Source organism: Osmerus mordax, chromosome 26, assembly GCF_038355195.1.
Source record: "Osmerus mordax isolate fOsmMor3 chromosome 26, fOsmMor3.pri, whole genome shotgun sequence".
In the NCBI taxonomy this organism is placed as follows: domain Eukaryota; kingdom Metazoa; phylum Chordata; class Actinopteri; order Osmeriformes; family Osmeridae; genus Osmerus; species Osmerus mordax.
In genome coordinates this window covers 5,938,033-5,957,898 of record NC_090075.1, presented here as the reverse complement: position 1 = coordinate 5,957,898, position 19,866 = coordinate 5,938,033, and the positions used below count along the sequence as shown (strand labels likewise).

General features: G+C 50.9%; 1 protein-coding gene across 1 annotated transcript; it reads left to right on the top strand.

Annotated features, from left to right (window-relative positions):
* Positions 1 to 685: 685 nt before the first annotated feature.
* On the top strand, positions 686 to 18,578 carry pdgfra (platelet-derived growth factor receptor, alpha polypeptide). Its single transcript, XM_067229697.1, has 28 exons — positions 686 to 825; positions 3,322 to 3,399; positions 3,501 to 3,788; positions 4,152 to 4,415; positions 4,972 to 5,102; positions 5,869 to 6,031; positions 6,571 to 6,793; positions 7,017 to 7,132; positions 7,708 to 8,004; positions 8,167 to 8,570; positions 8,710 to 8,878; positions 8,995 to 9,184; positions 9,417 to 9,532; positions 9,609 to 9,735; positions 9,861 to 10,057; positions 10,478 to 10,572; positions 10,834 to 10,966; positions 11,304 to 11,408; positions 11,647 to 11,757; positions 11,884 to 12,037; positions 12,668 to 12,822; positions 13,156 to 13,271; positions 13,852 to 13,974; positions 14,438 to 14,549; positions 14,834 to 14,933; positions 15,077 to 15,182; positions 16,018 to 16,241; positions 16,604 to 18,578. Exons 2-28 carry the CDS (start codon positions 3,342 to 3,344, stop codon positions 16,740 to 16,742), a joined length of 4,416 nt encoding a protein of 1,471 aa, XP_067085798.1. The 5' UTR covers positions 686 to 825; positions 3,322 to 3,341; the 3' UTR covers positions 16,743 to 18,578.
* Positions 18,579 to 19,866: the final 1,288 nt, after the last annotated feature.

The window sequence follows — 19,866 nt, the reverse complement described above, 5'->3', positions numbered from 1 at the left end:
AAACGTTGTTAACAACCATCTTGTTTTCCAAAAAATTGCGCAGACGTGTAAGAATGCAAAGTTGTTCTGAAGTCAGATCGCTTGGGATGTGATATGACGGTGTTAGAGCGCCCTCTGCACGCGGCGTCGGTCCGCAATGACTCAGTCGGTGATCTGGACTTGGCGTCTCTGTGTACCTCCGCCGAAAGTTGATACTTTACAAAAGAATCGCCTAACCGCTAACTCAAAGAACATGACAGTGTTTTAAACTTTGCTCTTGTTTTTAATAATTTTAAATAGGCTCATAGTAACTCTTCAAAAGTTCCAATTACGCGTAGAGAACAGTTTCAATTTGGCATTGCATCAGCATCTTTGAAAATGCTGTACGAAAAGCCGTCTCTTACATTTTAAAACACATTTCTCCTCGTCTCCCAACTGTTAACAGCAGAGAAATTTGACCCTTCGTTGCAGTCCTCAATGCGAAGAAAAGACTCTTACTTTGAAAGTTCCTCTCAGCGCTGGGGGGGGGGGGGGGGGAGGGGGGAGAGGGGGGTCATTTCCTGAGAGTTATTTACTTTGAGCCAGATATTTAGTTTTTTTTAGGAGGATGGACTGTTGGACTGTAGCATTGAATCAATTACAGGTCGCTCCAACTCAGGCGCATTTGGGAGCGCAGCCGCGGACGCAGACGGAGTGGCGCACATATGCTTGCTTTCACGGAGCAGGCTCGAGCTGTGAGGATTAACGGCACCGGAGAAGCAATCACTGCGCAAAGCAGAGAGCGTATGCTTTATTCATTACTGGATTTATTCTATCAAGAGGAACAATTAAAAGGAAATTAAAAAGGTAAAGTATTAGATTAGGAAGATGCTGGCACAAATCAATTCGGCGATGTTCTCACATTTTGTAAGCCTATTTATCCGATGTTTTGTAAAAAGGCAAACATTTTCAAGGTGTTGAGAAAATGTTAACGGATAAAACAATTTAAGATTCTTGGTGATATTTCATAAATGGGCAACGTTTTGAAAAACACCCCCAAACTTTTTTTTTTGCGTCTACATTCATCCTCTTTGGCATTCATTCGCTACGTGGAAGTTTTTCCAAACGGTTGATGCGTAATCAGCGGGCACTGAGTTATGCATTAGATGCAGTAATATTTTTCAGGGAATTCAGTTTTCCCTGCAACATGTGGGCTCTCTCCTCCGGATTTCTAGCGGAGAGATGTCGCTGACTCGGCGGGATGAAAGCACTCGATGTCGGCCTCACAGCTGGAGCTGTCACCTCGAGGACTGAGGCTCCATTGTGGGGTCCAGTCTGGCATTAATGGGAAACATATTGGGAAGTCGATTTCAAGTTGTTTTCGTTCCTGCGCGTGGAATCCGTGGAATTATAAAGGAATATTGTGCAATGGAATAACTTGCTGATGGAACTCAAGGCGCAGCGGGATGGAGTGACAAGGATTGTGTGTGTGTGGAGAGAGCAATGCTTTTATAGAACCATTTGAAACCACAGAGGAACCCACTGGAATACATACATCCCATAATGGTCGAGGTAGAACATTGTTCAGCTCGTTCTTTCTGATCTTTCTGATCAGGGTTCTACGTGGAACCTTACAGTCAGGCGGTTGTTCTTTTGTTGCATATGGTTCTATGTTCCACTTTTTTGTTTTCTGAGTGGGGAGCAGCATGGGGTCTTTGTCATGCTGGGATGAAACCCATATGCGTCGAAATATCCGCTGCAGAGAAACGTTAGCTGTGTTGTGATCAATTATAGAATTTTGAGAAAAATAACGCGAGGAACCGCCTCGATCTGTTGTCCATAACAGTCACATTTATGGGGTAGGCCTACGTGACAACTTTGAGGCTCCAGCATCCAGAAAGAGGTGTCTGAGGAGTGCTATCTTTAGACTAGACTACGTCTTTCTTTGTAATATTCCCATGGAAATCTATTCTTCACGTGTGGGATTTAATTTTACAGTTGGATCTGTGGCGGACAGTTAGCTGAAACGACCCCCAGCTGTTGCGAGTTCAGCTGAACGGAGCGTTTGGTAGCTTGAACATTTGTTGGGACTGCGCGTTTGGTGGGAGGAAGCGTATAAGGAAAACCCTGACCAAAACCACCTTTTTTCCGAAGACAATGAGTGTGTGTAAACATGTCGAAACGAATTAGACGTTTGTCACAGGATTCCCACGCAAATGCGAGCCGTATCAGCCTCTTTCTTGAGTTGCTCTCTTAATTATAGAGTTTCTCGCCAAGCCCGGGTTCCAGGGGTAATTAACCCTGCCCTGTTGCGCCTGAGCGGGCAAACACAAGCGTCACCTTACGCTCAGGCAGTTTCATGAATATAGTTTTCCTAAATCTATTGATAAGTGTATTCCTGGCCCAAGCCTTTGAGATTGTTATCTTTAAAGAATGGGTTTAAAGAACAGCCAATAAAACATTGTGTTGTGGTGTATTAAACTCATGTAATGTACATTCAATACGAGCCTACAATTTGGCAAAGGCTAAAAAATACATTTCGAATTTTAAAACTTCTAAATGCAACCTTAAGCGCTCCGCTAAACCGGGGCAGCTCGCTTCGCTTGACCGTTGATGGAATCCAGGATCTGAACATCACAGGGTCCGTGCGCCAGACGGATAGATAACACAGAGACCGAAAATGTCTGTCTGTGAGACGAGGCCTTAGAATCGTTCATTATCAGTGTTGTTTTTGTGGCGTTTACAGCACTTTACATAAACCCTGCAGTAATTTAAAGATTTTTTTCAGTCCACAGGTAGGCCTATCTTAATGACTTCATAACGATCCATCATAATCATCTCAGAGACTATCTGATAGAATTCCTCAACAGAAAAGTTGATTTCGTGAGACGACAAAAAAACAAACGAATCTATTAAATTTGTATCCTATACATTTGATCCAAAATCGTTCTGTTCTACAAATTACAATATCCTAATGTAACGGAAAGTTCCCTCAATTCCGAGAGAGAGATAGATAGAGATAGATAGAGAGAGAGCGAGAGGTGTCCGGCCTAAAGCAAACACGGCACAAAGCACCAAGAGGTGGGCTCTGTCGTCCTCTAGCGGCCTGGCCCGGTATCCGCTCCGGGAACCGCGCTCAATGCGCGCATCTGGAGAAAAAGGATGCTGGCGCCGCGGCGCTGATTCAACAGTCGCCAACTTGCCTAAACAGGCACAGCTGTTATACGTCCATGCGCTTTCACAACATCGCGTCAAGCGCTCTACTTTCTATATGCAATATTTGTAGCCTGTCGCTTTGGATAAAAAAAAACATCTGCTAAGTGTATGCAATGTAAATGTGAATACGTGTGTTCTCTCTCACAGTGATCCACGCGTCGGAGGTCATGGCAGGCATGAAGACCCTTCTCGTGGTGGGGGTAGTGCTGTTTGGGTTCATATCAGGTAAGCAAACCTAACTAATCATTGCACATGTGTGTGGGGCGGCCTAGTCTGATGTCAAACTTAAGTCATTATAATTCATGTTTCAACTGTCACATTTTCAGTTACATACGGAATACTTTCGCCGACCATCGCATCCAACAAAGAAGAGTTCGTCCTCGAGCGGCATTCCGTATTTAACGTTAGCTGTATCGGGAAAAGGAGCGTAGTGTGGGTTGAACCCTTGCCGGACAACACATTTGTGAATCCCGGATATAACATATCCACGCTCTTCATAAACAACGCCTCCGTTGCGAACACCGGATACTACTCCTGTAGATACCGGACCTTACATGACCAAGATGAAAACAACGAGCAGGATTACGAGGCAGAGATATACATCTATGTTCCAGGTAACGGCGCCACAGAGCCTTAAAGTGTTGTGATTTTCATAAGTAAACCCCACTGCCTTCCCAAGCAAAAAGGCAGTAACTGCCAACTTGGTCAACATGAAGGTATACTGCTGTTTTTGGTACCATAGCTTGTGTTGACATATGGTTGAATCTGATGTCACAGCTGTATTGTTTTAGAGAAAGTATGGGATGTGATCAGCAAGAATGTCCTAAAAGTCAACCAGAACTAAACTCTTTGAAGCCATTTTTCCTCGGTTTCACTCAAAAAAAGCAGTTACTGTACCTTCCAGCTCAGTCGAGCAACTCAGCTCCATCTTGTCTAGACGTTGTGGTGATCCTGTTCCTATGGACCATCCTCTCTAGATCCTGCTGCTCCCTTCGTCCCGGAGGAGCCGGAGAACTTGATGGTGCCGGCGATTGTGGGTGAGACGTTCATCCCGTGCCGCGTGTCCGACCCGGCCTCCCAGGTCACGCTGCGGAGCGTGCCCGGTGAGGAGGAAGTGCTCGCCCCGTACGACAGCAGGATGGGGTTTGTGGGCAGCATGCCGGCAGGATCGTACCAGTGTGAGACCGTGGTCGACGGGGTCGTTGTCCACAGTGACACCTACAGGGTGGAGGACAGCACAAGTGAGTGCTGGAGTCCTGTCCTGATTTACAACTCAACAAATGTCAATTTTATGACTATATATTTATAGAGTCATATACTTTATGTATATACTTTATGTATATGACTCTATAAATGTTTATAACTGTATATAACTCATATCTATATAACTATATACAGTGTTTATACAACTCTACAGTATGTATAGACATCTATGTACAGACAAATATAAATGTATATCACTATGCATATAACTATGTATGTATATAACTACATATTGTATATATACTCTATGTGTATAATTCTCTAGAACCAGGGCAGCAGAGACAGATGAGATAGAGCAGGGTTCTAATAAGGCGAGCACATGTGGCTTCCCTGGGGTGGAGGTGGGGCCGGGTGATGTCACTTCCTGGAAGACGGAGGGGTGACATCATGTGACCAGCTCCAAGGGGAGATGACCTCACCCGGCTGCTGTCGGGAGGGCGTGATGTCATCCGTCTCTGGTCCTGGCGAGCTGGGATCGTGGCTGGCGGCCGGTCATGGGAGAGTGTTCTGAGCATGTTTGTTATCTCTGTGCAGGCGAGGAGGCCTTCCAGGTGCAGGTGGGGGCCAGCGAGGAGGCTGTGAGGCTGGGACAGGCCGTCAACATCACCTGCCTTGCCCCTCCGGGACCAGCCTTCCAGCAGCAGTGGCTCCACCCCAAGAAACAGGCAAGTGAGCTGGGACGGTCTCTCTCTGATACTGCCTACACCCCCCCTGCAGAGTGTATCCGTCCTCCACAGAAGTGGTCTTCAACCCTGTTGTCCTCAGAGACTCCTGCCCTGCATGTTTGAGATTTCTTCCTGCTCCAACACACCAGATTCAAATGAATGGGTCACTACCAGGCTTCTGCAGAGCTAAATAATGACCCATTCATTTGAATCAGGTGTGAGGGAGCAGGGAAAAATCTCAAACATGCAGGACAGGGGTTCCCTGAGGACCAGGGTGGAAGACCACTGCTCTACAATTTATGACAAGCGGGGAGCAGGAGGGGGAGGTGGGGAGGAGGAGGAGAAGTTTCTCTGGTAAAGCGGGAGGAGAAGGAGGTCGGGGGATGTGCAGAGTTTCTGGGAAAGCAGGGAAGTTCAGGAGAGAGAGAGAGAGACACAGAGAGAGAAATAAAGAAAGAAAGAAAGGGAGAGAGAAATAGAGAGGGGGTCATAACTCCTGTGACCTCCCTGACCTCTGGATGCGTTGAGCAGATACATGCCCTCCTCTACACGACCAAAGGAAGATGTGTGTTGGTGTGTGTGTTGGTATGTGTGTGTGGTGGTGTGTGTGCATGAAGGTATGTGAGTGTGCACGTGCATATGCATGTAAGGGTGTGTGTGGGTTTAAGTGTTGGTATGTGTGCATGCATGTGTGTGAATGTCGGCATGTGTGTGTGCATGTAGGTGTGTGTTTGTAGATATAACTAACATGGTTTTTGTCCTGCAGGCTGTCAGAGCAGTGGCGATGAAGGAGATTCTGACCAATCAGGTGCTCTACATCCTCCGTATCCCAGAAGCCACCTCTCAGGACAGTGGAGTCTACGAGTGCGTCGTTGTCAATGACGACAGCGGGGAGATCCGCACAGGCAGAGTTGTGGTCACCGTCTTCGGTACGCACTACGCAGCCATCACAAACACACAGAACACAATCGAGTAAAACAGAATAGAACAGAGAAATATAGAAAAGAGAAGAACATAACAAAATAGAGTTGCCTAGAATAGAGTAAAACAGAATAAAATAGTGTTGTCTTACCAATCCTGTGGATGAAGTGTTTGTGGATGAAGGAGTGTGTAGATGTAGGAAGGAGTGGGTAAGGCTCTGTTGTCCCAGTGTTAGTCCTGTTTGTCAGAGTGGGGAAACCTCTCAGAACACTGGTTTCTCCATCATCTGCTGGAATCATCAGATGGCTACAACAGATGGAGGCCAAGCTTTAATTATTCTCTCTGCCTCTCCTGTCCCTTTGCTACCCCCCCCCCCCCTCTCTCTCTCTCTCTCTCTCTCTCTCTCTCTCTCTCTCTCTCTCTCTCTCTCTCTCTCTCTCTCTCTCTCTCTCTCTCTCTCTCTCTCTCTCTCTCTCTCTCTCTCTCTCTCTCTCTCTCTCTCTCTCTCTCCTCTCCCTCCTCCCCCCCTCCCCCCCTCCCCCCACAGAGGAGAACTCGTTCATCTCCCTGGAGCATGCTGGGATAGGAGCGGTGGAGTTCGCCAGCCTGCTGGTGGAGTCAGAGTTCACCATCCTGATCCACGCCAGCCCCGCCCCCCAGGTCACATGGTACAAGGATGGCAGCGAGCTGGCGGGAAGCAGCTACGTCCTGACCAAGACCACGCCCCTCCAGGTCTCGCCCCTCCAGGCCACGCCCCTACAGGGCCACAGGTAGGCCACACCGCGGGGCTGGGACACACTTCTGACGTGTGTGTGTGTGTGTGTATCTGTGTCTGTTATGGACCTGTGTGTGTGTGTTGTGGACCTGTGTGTGTGTGTGTTTGTGTAATGGACCTCTGTGTGTGTTATGGACCTGTCTGTGTATGTGTGTGTGTGTGTGTGTTATGGACCTGTCTGTGTGTGTGTTTTATGGACCTGTGTGTGTATTCCCCAGGTATCAGAGTGTATTGACGCTGAGGCAGCCCCTAGAGGCTGACAGTGGGAACTACACCATCATGGCCCTGGCTGGCTCCCAGTCACAACACTTCTCCTTCACGCTGAAGGTCAAAGGTGAGACCTTGTTTGACATTTTTACACTTCTGTCATTTCCCTCAAAGTAGAATGAAAGTACAGGAGAAGATTTTAAGAATGAGAAGTGCGTAGTTCTAACAGCATTTCAGAAAGGTCTCCTGGTGAACACAACTGTATGTGGGACTGTATGGATCTGTGTGTGTGTTATGGATCTCTGTGTGTGTGTGTGCTATGGATGTGTATGTGTGTGTGTCTTATGGATCTGTTTGTGTGTGTGTTATGTATCTGTGTGTGGGTGTGTTATGGATCTGTATGTGTGTGTGATGGATCTGTGTGTGTGTGTGTGTGTGATGGATCTGTGTGTGTGTGTGTGTGTGTGATGGATCTGTGTGTGTGTGTGCTATGGATGTGTGTGTGTCTTATGGATCTGTTTGTGTGTGTGTTATGTATCTGTGTGTGGGTGTGATGGATCTGTGTGTGTGTGTGATGGATCTGTGTGTGTGTGTGTGATGGATCTGTGTGTGTGTGTGATGGATCTGTGTGTGTGTGTGTGATGGATCTGTGTGTGTGTGTGTGATGGAGTCTTACCCAGCTGTCCTCCCATGTCTCTGCAGCGTCGGGCTCCGTGGCGTTCCAGCCCTCCTCCGCCCCCCTCCTCCTGCCCCGGGTGGAGCAGATGCAGGTCCCCCTCAACGCCCCCTTCACCCTCACCTGCCACGGGGAGGCGGAGCTGGAATGGGACACGCCCCTCTACCTGCCCCAGCAGACGGAGGAGGACAACAGCGGCCTGTTCGTCACCACGGTGACCGTGGAGGACGCAACGGCCATGCACACGGGCGCCTACACCTGTTTCTATCACCACGGCAACGGCTCAGAGGAGACGCAGAGCAGCATCTATGTCTACGTGCCGGGTGGGTGAACACACACACACGTGTGGAGTGCCTGCTGCTGGTCATGTGTGCCCTTCTTCATACGTGCTGGAGTGTGTTCATTGTCATGAATAAAGTCAAATTCAAAGTTGAACTGCACTAATTATGTTGCCCCCCCCCCCCCCATGGTGTTGCGCCCCCCAGACCCCGAGGTGCCCTTCCTGCCCTCGCTGGTGCCCTACAGCAACCACGTCCTGACGGACCAGAAGGAGATGGAGATCGGCTGCCGCGTGTCCGACCCCAGCGCCAACGTCACCCTGGTGAACGCCGACACCCAGCAGGAGGTCTCCTCCTCCTACGACAGCCGGCGCGGCGCCGTGGGCCTGTTCAACCCGGGAACCTACGCCTGCCGGGCAGTGATCAATGACGAGGAGCACTACAGCGAGGAGTACATTGTTCACGGGTGGGTGGAGGGCGCCAGGGGGCTGGAGGTGGAGCTCCGGGCCCCCAGGACGGCCCTGCTGGTGGGGGAGACCCTCACCGTGTCCTGCCTGGCGCGGGGATCCTCCGAGATCCTGGAGGACCAATGGAAGTACCCCGGCAGACAGGTGAGCGGGCGGGGAGGTAGGGGGGTTCTGGGGGGGGGGCTTGGAGAAGGGGAGAGTGAGAAAGAGAAATGGGCCCATGGAAACATTTACTAAGATTGATGTTAGTGGGAGTTGATGAGCGGGCGAATTGGCTTTCCAGACGAACCGCGGCGTGAAGTCAGTGCGGGAGAACAAGCGCGAGCAGGAGATCCAGTACACGCTGACCATCGGCCAGGCGTCTGCCAAGGACAGCGGCTCCTACGCCTGCACCATCACCGACATCATCAGCGACAAGACGCAGACCAGGGAGCTGGTCATCAACGTCTACGGTAGCTGTCAACTCCGGCGGAGGGCCGATTCATTCCTCCGTTTTCTTACGTTTGCGTCCACGTCGTTCCGTTCCTCTCCTCCACTTCTCCTCATCCCCTCCTCCTCTCCTCCGCAGAGAGCGCCTTTGTGTCTCTCCGCCCCTCCTTCAGCCCGCGGGAGACTGCGGAGCTGGACGAAGTGAGGGAGTTCCGGGCGGACATCGAGTCCTTCCCCGACGCGAGGGTCACCTGGCTGAAAGATGGCCGCCTTCTGGACGACGTGGCGGCAGAGATCAGCAGCAGCTTGCGGAAGGTCGGCGATACCAGGTGAGGCTTCACCCTGCGTGACATCGCCACCTGGTGTTCTCCTGCTTGTACCTGTGTGTTCTAGAGGATCATGGTTCTGGTTCCACGGCTGCTGTTGAGGTCGGGGGGGGGGGGGGGGGGGGGGGGGGGTGCTTGAGGTCTAGTTCCGTTGTTGCTCTGCAAGTTCTGGCATGTGTGTGTGTGTGGTTGTAGAAAGTTCTAGAATGATGTTGGGGTGTGTGTGGTTCTGCAGGTACCAGAGTACTCTGACCCTGATACGGGCCAAGCAGGAGGATAGTGGGAACTACACTCTGCGACTGGACAATGGCGACCTGAGCACCACCCACAGTTTCAGCTTGCAGGTCAAAGGTGAGCCAGGGCCGCGCCCCCCACCGGCCTTCTGTCCAGCCTGTCCTCTGTCTGACCCCTGACTTCCACCCCACAGTTCCTGCTGTGATCGTGGATCTCATGGACCTGCATCACGGCTCCTCGCTCGGTCAGGCCGTGGTGTGCATCGCTGGGGGACAGCCCACACCTGAGCTGGAGTGGTTCATCTGCAGCAACATCAAACAGTAAGCAGCACACACACACAAACACAGGCAAACACACGCACGCACACACACTCATGCACTTCTACATTCACACACACTCTCTGTCACACACACACACACGGTCACCGTGTCCTGCATCTGTCCAGCTGTGCCAACGACTCCTCCCAGTGGGTGCCCCTCCCGGCCAACTCCACGGAGATCACCGTGGAAACGCACCTGGACGCCGACCTCCAGCTGGAGAGCCAGGTGATGTTCGGTCGTCTTGACAACACACTGGCCGTGCGCTGCCTGGCCAGGAATGAGATGGCCGTCGTCAGCAGGGAGGTCAAGCTGGTGTCTAATGGTGAGGAGAACACACACCCGCACACACACACAGAAACACACAGACAGACAGACAGACACACACACACAGAAACACACAGACAGACAGATACACACACACAAAAACACACAGACAGACACAAATGCACACAATCAGTCAGACACACACACACACACACACACTCACACAGACAGACAGACAGACAGACTAAGTGAGTGCATGTGTGTGTGTGGAGGGGGAGGTGAGACAAGCTCAGCTTTGTGTTAGAGGCTTTTATTCTGAAAAGCGAGGACAGACGTTCAGGCCATTTGGCTTTTTCAGTTGTTGAGAGGAAACACCCTTCACCATCCCATCACACTGCCATTAAACTCACACCTCTCTATCCTGGTGTCAATTCACTCATGTGTGTGTGTGTGTGTGTGTGTGTGTGTGTGTGTGCAGGCCCTCACTCAGAGCTGACGGTGGCTGCAGCAGTGTTGGTGTTGCTGGTCATAGTCATCATCTCTCTCATTGTGCTCGTCATCATATGGAAACAGGTACTGTCTCTCTCTTTCACTCACTCACTCCACTCACTCCACAACTCACTCACTCCTCCACTCACCTACTCACTCACTCAAAATATTTCTGTCATTTAGGTGGCATTTTGGACTGGGGCTGGAGCTAGTACTAGGTTTGGGGCTAGGCCTATGTCCATGATTAGAGGTGGGACTTGGACTAGGACTAGGATAAGGACTAGGGCTGGGTCTGAGACTAGAGTTGGGGCTATGTCTGAGCTGTCGTATGTTGCTCCCTAACAGAAGCCTCGATATGAAATCCGCTGGAGGGTGATCGAGTCTGTGAGTCCAGACGGCCATGAGTACATCTACGTGGACCCCATGCAGCTGCCCTACGACTCCCGTTGGGAGTTCCCCAGAGACGGCCTGGTGCTAGGTGAGCTGCTGCTCTGGTGGTCCCACCCTGGGGCCGGGGTCCTGGGGTCCTGGGGAACTGGGGTCCTGGGGTACTGGGGCCGGGGTACTGGGGCTGGGGTACTGGGGTACTGGGGTACTGGGGCTGGGGCTGGGCTAAACTGGGACTGGGGTACTGAGGCTGGGGTAGAGGTAGTGACACTGTCTGGGGTAGAGGTAGTGACACTGTCTGGGGTAGAGGTAGTGACACTGTCTGGGGTAGAGGTAGTGGTGTAGGTAGGAGCTGGGGTACAGGCAGGGGTGTGGGAAGGGGAAGGTATAGGTCCAGCAGGGTCACTGACCTGCTCTCTCTGCCTCAGGCCGCATCCTGGGCTCCGGGGCCTTCGGGAAGGTGGTGGAAGGGACAGCCTACGGACTCAGCCACTCCCAGCCGGTCATGAAGGTGGCTGTGAAGATGCTGAAACGTGAGTTCACCCCCCTGTGGCTGCCCTGGGTGGAGGGAGGGAGGCATGGATAGAAGGATGGATGGAACTTGGTTAAGGTTAAGTAAAAGTTGAATGAAGGTTCATTGAACGTTGATGGTTAATTGAGGGGTTGAAGGTTACCTGAATGTTGAAGGGTTAATTGAAGGTTGAAGGTTACCTGAATATTGAAGTGTTAGTGAATGTTGAAGGGTTAGTGAAGGCTCTTGCTGTTCCTTAGCCACAGCGCGCTCCAGTGAAAAGCAGGCCCTGATGTCGGAGCTGAAGATCATGACTCACCTGGGCCCTCACCTGAACATCGTCAACCTGCTGGGGGCTTGCACCAAGACAGGTGAGCACATACACACACAAGCATGCACACACACAAGCACACACACAAGCATGCACTCACACACAAGCATGCACACACACACGCACACACACACTTCTACTCAACGGTCCCCCCCCCTCCCCCCAGGTCCCATCTACATCATCACTGAGTACTGTTTCTATGGCGACCTGGTGAACTACCTTCATAAGAACAGGGAGAGCTTCCTAAGTGTCCATCCGGAGAAATCCAAGAAGGACCTGGACATCTTCGGCATCAACCCTGTGGACGAGAGCAACAGGAGGTACACACACACTATCATACACACAGAGGCATGCACGGTCACTCGCACACACACACACACACACACACACACACACACACACACACACACACACACACACACACACACACACACACACACACACACACACACACAGATGAATAACCCTATCTTGTCACCAGAGGACACTGTCTGGGGACTTCACTGAGTGCTTTCAGCTATTAGCTACTCTCAACTGTGTCTCAGCCCTCTCCCCGCCCTCACCCTTACTCCCTCCTCTCCCTGTGTCTGACCAGAGAAGACCCCCTCCCTCCCCCCTCCCTCGTCTCCGTTCATCACTCTCTCTCCCTATCTGGTTTTCTCCTCTGGCTCTCTCTCCGGCCGCTCTGTTTGGGTCATCTAGTGTGACGACTGACTCACACTGACCGCACCTCAGAATGACCACCCAGCATGACTCACTCTCCACACTCCTCACTCTATCCTCTCCCTTCCTCTCCTCTCTCTCTCCTCACTCTCTCTCCTCTCTCTCTCTCCTCTCGTTGTCTTCCTCTTGCAGCTATGTGACCCTCTCTCTCTCTCTCTCTCTTGCAGCTATGTGAACCTCTCTCTCTCTCTCTTGCAGCTATGTGAACCTCTCTCTCTCTCCTGCAGCTATGTGGTCCTGTCCTTCGAGGGCAGAGGAGACTACATGGACATGAAACAGGTGGACACGCAGTACGTTCCCATGCTGGAGATCAACGATCCCTCCAAATACTCCGACATTCAGCTCTCCAGCTACGACAGCCCGCCCTCGCCGAGACAGAGAGGTGAGGACTCTCTCTCTTCCCCAGTATCTTGGTGTTCCCTACCCTGCTGGAGTCAGTGAGGTCAGGGGTCATCATTTCTACCCTGCATATCTTCGTTTCCTTCTCCCTCTGAACCCCTCTGCCTTCCTCGACCTCCTCCCCCTGCTCACCCAGTGTGGGGTCAGGGGTCACGTCGCTGCTCTGTAATTACAGACAGCAGCGTTCTGGAGCTCTCTGCTATTAGGAAGGTGCAGGTTAGAACCGCCAGTCTATATTTACATGTTCCCAAACACCCGCTGCTGCCTTATTATATGTTTGTGTGTGTGTGTGTGTGTGTGTGTGTGCGTGCTCCAGAGGGCGAGGTGGACAGTCTGCTGCCGGACGATAACAGCAAGGGTCTGAGCACCACCGACCTGCTCAGCTTCTCCTACCAGGTGGCCCGCGGCATGGAGTTCCTGGCCTCCAAGAACGTGAGTCCAGATCAGACCTGCGAGACGGGGGCGAGGGGGGGGGGGGACTGAGAGAGAGAGGGAGAGGCCGAGAGAGAGAGAGACAAGGAAAGACTATAGAAGGGAAGGAGAGAGCATTGGGTTGGTCACCACAATGTTTCTACTGTCGTTTCTTTTCTGGGCTGGCTGCGCTTCTTTGACCAGAGATACACAGGTCAGAAAAGGACAGGGAGGGAGGGAGAGAGAGAGAGAGAGGGGCGGACAGGGAAGGAAAGAAAGGAGGAGGGAGGGAGAGGGATGGAGAGAGGGAGAAGGGCAGACAGGGAGAGAGAGAAGGCTTGAGGAAGCAGGGAGGGAGGGAGAAGCAGGCCCATGAAGGCCACACAGACGCGCCAGCACCTCATATAGCTCTGGACACACTCAAATTACCCAGGGGCCTTTGCAGCGTGTCATTATCTCCACGGCGCCAGGCCTGTGGTGGTCAACCCTGCAGGACTGTTTATAGACAGGAAGCACAGGATCTAATGGAGGGAGAAACATCGAAAGAAAGAGGGAAAGTCCGACTGATGCTTAACAAAGTGTGTGTGTGTGTGTGTTGCAGTGTGTGCACAGAGACCTGGCTGCCAGGAACGTGCTGCTGTCCCAGGGGAAGATAGTGAAGATCTGTGACTTTGGTCTGGCCAGGGACATCATGCATGACAACAACTACGTCTCCAAGGGCAGCGTGAGTCATCCTCCTGTCTGAACTGCCTTGTCTGAACTGCCATGTCTGAACTGCCATGTCTGAACTGCCATGTCTGAACTGCCATGTCTGAACTGCCATGTCTGAACTGCCATGTCTGAACTGCCATGTCTGAACTGCCTTGTCTGAACTGCCTTGTCTGAACTGCCATGTCTGAACTGCCTTGTCTGAACTGCCTTGTCTGAACTGCCTTGTCTGAACTGCCTTGTCTGAACTGCCTTGTCTGAACTGCCATGTCTGAACTGCCTTGTTTGAACTGCCTTGTCTGAACTGCCTTGTCTGAACTGCCTTGTTTGAACTGCCTTGTCTACGAGGGGTGTATGTGTGTGGGTGTGTGTGTGTGTGTGTGAGTTCCTCCCCTGTTTGGGTCTAAGCATCAGATCTGTGTCTAGGTGTGTGCTTAGGCAGTGTGTTTTAACTTGTGTGTGTGTGTGTGTGTGTGTAGACGTTCCTGCCAGTGAAGTGGATGGCTCCTGAGAGCATCTTTGACAACATGTACACCAGCCTGAGTGACGTCTGGTCCTATGGCATCCTGCTCTGGGAGATCTTCTCTCTGGGTAAGAATGGGTGCCGAGGGTGAGGCTGGGGGTGAGGCTGGGTCAGGATCAGGTTAAGGTTGGGGTTATGGCCAGGGTCAGGGGGAGGGGGAGGTTGGGTTTATGAGATCCTACTAATGAGGTTTTAAGCACTTTCATGTTAAGATATATTGGTTTCAGGCAGTGTGTTGACATTCTCTCTTCTGTCTGTGTGTACCTGTGTGTGTGTGTGTGTGTGTGTGTGTGTGTGTGTGTGTGTGCGTGTGTGTGTGTGTGTGTGTGTGTGTGTGTGTGTGTGCGTGCAGGTGGAACCCCCTACCCTGGTATGGTGGTGGACTCCAGCTTCTACAACAAGATCAAGAGTGGCTACAGGATGGCCAAGCCTGAGCATGCTGCTGCCCACGTGTACGTTACCCTGGTTACACAGCATCCTGTTCTAGTAGCCGTTACCCTGGTTACACAGCATCCTGTTCTAATACTCATTACCCTGGTTACACTGCTGTGTACACTTCTGTTGTATAACATGTACTCCATCTGTGTGTGTCCAGGTATGAGATGATGATGAAGTGTTGGAACAGCGAGCCAGAGAAAAGGCCCTCCTTCCTCAGCCTCAGCGAATCAGTGGCCTCCCTGCTGCCCGCCAGCTACAAGAGGGTACGTCTCAACCTCACCTCTGACCCCTCACCCCTCTGCTCTGACAGAGAGGAAGTCCGGTGACACCTCTGTTATACGGGAGGCAGCCACTTCCTGTGCAGGGTGTGAAGCACATGTTGCTCTGGGCGACAGGAGCAGCCTAGCCTGTCATTAGAGGGCCAGCCACAGTGAGCTTGTTAAACCCAGCCAGCACATGGCACATCAAACTGCCCTGCCCCCAAAGGCCCTTCACAGCCAGTAGACAGGGGAGGAGGAGGAGGAGGAGGAGGAGGAGGAGGAGGGAGGTGGAGGAGGAGGAGGGAGGTGGAGGAGGAGAGATTGGGAGCAGAGAGGAGGAAGGAGAAGAGAGGAGAAGATGGAAGTGGTAGCAGAGAGGAGAGGAGACAAGGAGGAGATGAGAGAAGAGGAAGAGAGCAAATGAACAGATGGAGGAGGAGAGAGGGGGAACCGGGTCCTGTTTTAGCACCTCTCTCCGTGGTGGGTTAGGCAGGCTGGGAAATGTGCTGTGGTTAGGGTCTCACCACACTGCCACATTGGGAACACACCACACACAGACACACACACACACACCACACATTGGTGACAGCTGTTTCTGGGGACGATTAGGTGGTCACCTTTAGGAGCGATGGTTAGGGTTATGAGTTCTGTGATTTGGGAACAGATGTTTGTGTTCCCAGAGTTCTTCCAAACAGGAGACAGTCTATTTTCCCCTCCGCCTCCCCTCTCCTCCTCCCCTCCCCTACTTCTCCTAGACCGTATTTAGCACCGTCTGTCTGTCTCTCTGTCTGTCTGATGTTCCGTCTGTCTTGACGTTCTGTGCCCCGTTTCCCTGCAGAGCTACGAGAGGATCAACCATGACTTCCTGAAGAGTGACCACCCTGCGGTGACGCGCGTGTGCGTGGAGAGCGACGACGCCTACGTGGGCATCAGCTACAAGAACCAGGGCAAGCTGAAGAGCCGGGAGGAGCAGGAGCAGCGTCTGAGCTCGGACAGCGGATACATCATCCCCCTGCCTGACCTGGAGCCTGACCTGGGCTACAGCAAGAGGAACCGCCACAGGTACCTCCCCTGCTCCCTCTCCACCTCCCTCTCCTCTCTCCTCCTCCTCCCTCTCCTCTGTCTTCTCCCTCTCCTCCTCTCCCTCTCCTCCTCTCTCTTACCTTCCCTCTTCTTTCTCCCCCTCTCCTCCTCCTCTCTGTCCCTCTCCTCCTCCTCTCTCTCTCTCCCTCTCCTCCTCTCTGTTCCCTTCCCTCTTCTTTCTTTCTCCCTCTCCCTTTCTCCTCCTCCTCTCTCTCCCTCTCCTCCTCCGCCTCTTTTCTTCCACCTCCCCCTCCGCCCCCCCCCCCCACCAGCTTCTCCTCCTCCTCCCCCTCCTCCCTCATGCCTCTCCTCACCCTGCTGTGACGTGGTTGTGTCCGCAGCTCCCAGACGTCGGACGAGAGTGCCATAGAGACTGGTAGCAGCTCCACGCTGGCCCGCAGGGAGGGCGAGACCCTGGAGGACATCACCCTGCTGGAGGAGCTCCACTCTGGGGACCTGGAGGAGGACAGCTTCCTGTGACATTCCCAGCTAGGAGGACAGCTTCTTGTCGCACCCCCCCCCCACAGCTTCCTGTGATGCCCCCACACCTAGGATGACAGCTTCCTGTGACACCCCTAGCTAGGATGACAGCTTCCTGTGACTCACCCAACTAGGATGACAGCTTCCTGTGGCACGCCCACAGCTAGGAGGACAGCTTCCTGTGACAGCCTCACACATAGGAGGACAGACTGACACACAATCTAAAGACCCCCCCCACCACCACCACCACCTCCACAAACACACTTTTCCTCCCCCCCCCCAGCCTGTCCTCACTCCACGCCGAGTAAAGGGCGAAACCACTTCACTGCTCGGACAAGTCTGTGGTACGGGGAGATTGTGGTGCACCATGAGATCCCCAGACAGCGCCCTCTTGCTGGGCTGGAGGGACAGAGACCGTGGGACGCTGAGCCCTGCCCTGGCCTGCAGTCTGGAGGAAGGACTCATGTGCCGAGGGCTGTGTCCTCTGTTCGGAAAGAACATTAAGCTAATGGGCATTCGAAAACAGTATACTGTATGTATATATGAGTATGTACTAGACCAGTATGTATCAGTATATTCCTGTATATACCAGTTTATACCAGTAGGCACTAATATGTACCAGTATATACCAGTATACACCAGTATGTACCAGTATACACCAAATTATACCAGTATATACCAGTGTGTACAAGTATATACAACTTTATGCCAGTGCATACCAGTGTGTACCAGTATACACCAGTTTATACCAGTATGTACCAGTATATACCAGTTTACACCAGTATGCCAACCACTACAGTGTGACAGGCTGAAATGCATCCGACCAGCTGGAGTGTGTCCAGCCAAAGACAGCGTCCCCTCCACTCCTCTCCTGGACACACACTTCCTGCTGGCACAATCACTAGCTATACTAGATTATAAAGCACAATATCTGGACCCTGTATGCTTCTTATCTACATGACTATATATTGTCTACAGCTGAATAAGTACAATGGTCCAAACTTTATTTTTTTACTCGTACCTTACATGTAAACTTGTATTATGTTGTTAATATCAGAAGGATGGTCGTAATTTGCTTTAATGATGAATATGTATAATGTGCTTATGGAGTGGCAGGTTTAAGAGCTTGGCGGTTCTCAGCGCATGGATGAGTTGGAATGTGAATACTAGCAGAGTTTTATAGGAGAGACCTGGTGAGCTGGAGGAATCAAATCCTGGTCTGCTGTCTACACCTTTGGCCCCATTCATTTGACCATATTTGTATGTCATATATATTATATGTAAGGAAAAACAGTCTGTAGGACCTGGCCTTCAGGAGGTGTCAGTTCTCAGAACTCATGCCAAAGGGTCTGGTCTGGCCTGGTCTGGCCTGGCCTGGCCTGGCCTGGTCTGACAGGAGTTGCTCGTTCCAGGCAGAGTAGGGAGGACCAGACTGGGTGGAGAGGCAGCAGAGAAACAGGACATACATGGTAGATACATGTGTATATATATATATAAAGACACCAGTTAGACTTCAACGGTAGCTTGCTAACGTGCTTCATCATGCAGCTTGGACTGGTTAGCTGTGGCGTTCTGCCGCCATGTTGGATCTTCCTGTTTCTGTTTACTGATGTCGGCGGGATCTGGAACCTTCTCTCTCCATGGCAACGGTGTAGGAGGGAAGGGGGGTTGGAGTGTTGGAGTGAGAACAGAAGTATATATAATGGTACAGCATCTGTAATTATAGTAGTTATCCTCTGTCAATGGTACAGTACGTGTAATTATAAGTAGTTACCCTCATGTTTTAATAAGCATTATGTACATTCAGATGGTTTATATTTGAATAAATGATTTATAAAGTAATCATAGGTCTCATGCTTCTGTCTCAGATCACCACACGGACAAACACACGCACACACACTCCACACACAAACACACACTCCACACACAAACACACACTCCACACACAAACACACACTCTACACACAAACACACACTCCACACACAAACACACACTCCACACACAAACACACACTCCACACACAAACAAAAGTTCTGAATTGGTGACAAATTAACTTTTTTGGTATCTTTTAACACACTGAGACGTCTATTTTGTATGTCACTTCAGATAAATGCACCCTCTAAATGTATTCAAATGTGAATGTCAAAAAGGTTGATGTTAAACTGGCAAAGCTGACAAGAAACAGCGCTATCCAGCTGCAGTGACTGGAGATTTGTTTGTGGTTGGATTACCATTTTAGTCACAACTTCTGCAGTCTTATTAATGACCAGTAGAGGGCAGCCAAACTCCACCACGGAAGGGTTTACCCCAGCGGTTCTCCAACGGCTGTGTGCATGTTTAATTCGAAAGAATAGTTCCTGTAGTGCAACATCACTACAATAACTACGTAATTCTGCAGTTGAGATGTTATTATTGTAAATAAATTGAGACATTTGTTTACCATGCCAGGCAGTTGAGAAGTGTATATCTTGCACTGTGCCTGGTAAAAACAGCGTTTCTTGGCTCTCACCACTAATTTACTTTTAAAACTATGCACTTCTGACTATTCGTTTTCTGCTATACTTTCCGTACTATTTATGTGTCGGGTAGCATAAATGCATTTGCTAAATGAATACAATTAATTAACGCTGTGTATGTACCAAGTTGGTCCACCAGGATGCGATATAGTAGGCTATATGATGTTTGGAGTGGTGCATAGAACACACTATTACTCAAGTCTTTGTTGGGATATTTAATTGGTTTCTTTCCAAAGTTTTATTTATCTTTCAGTTTCCTGGTGTGAGGTTTGCCCCAGTCTCCGCCTTTTGTAAACGTGAGTATATTGACATTCTTGCAAAGTAGCTAGACTAACTAGTTAGCTACTAAAGGCTCCTGTTAAAAACATGTTTTGGTCCTAGGAGTTGGTTTCTGAGTGCGCAGACTGACGGTCTCCAATCATATCTGCTGCTTTTTATGTATGTGTGTGTGTGCTGTCTTTATCAGGTTCATTATGTAAAACCCCTCTCATCCCAACTTCTAGGGAACTGAAATAGATAAACCACCTGTAAGAAGACAAAGTGTGTGTGTGTATGAGCGTGTGTGTATGAGCATGTGTGTGTGTGTGTGTGTGTGTGTATGAGCATG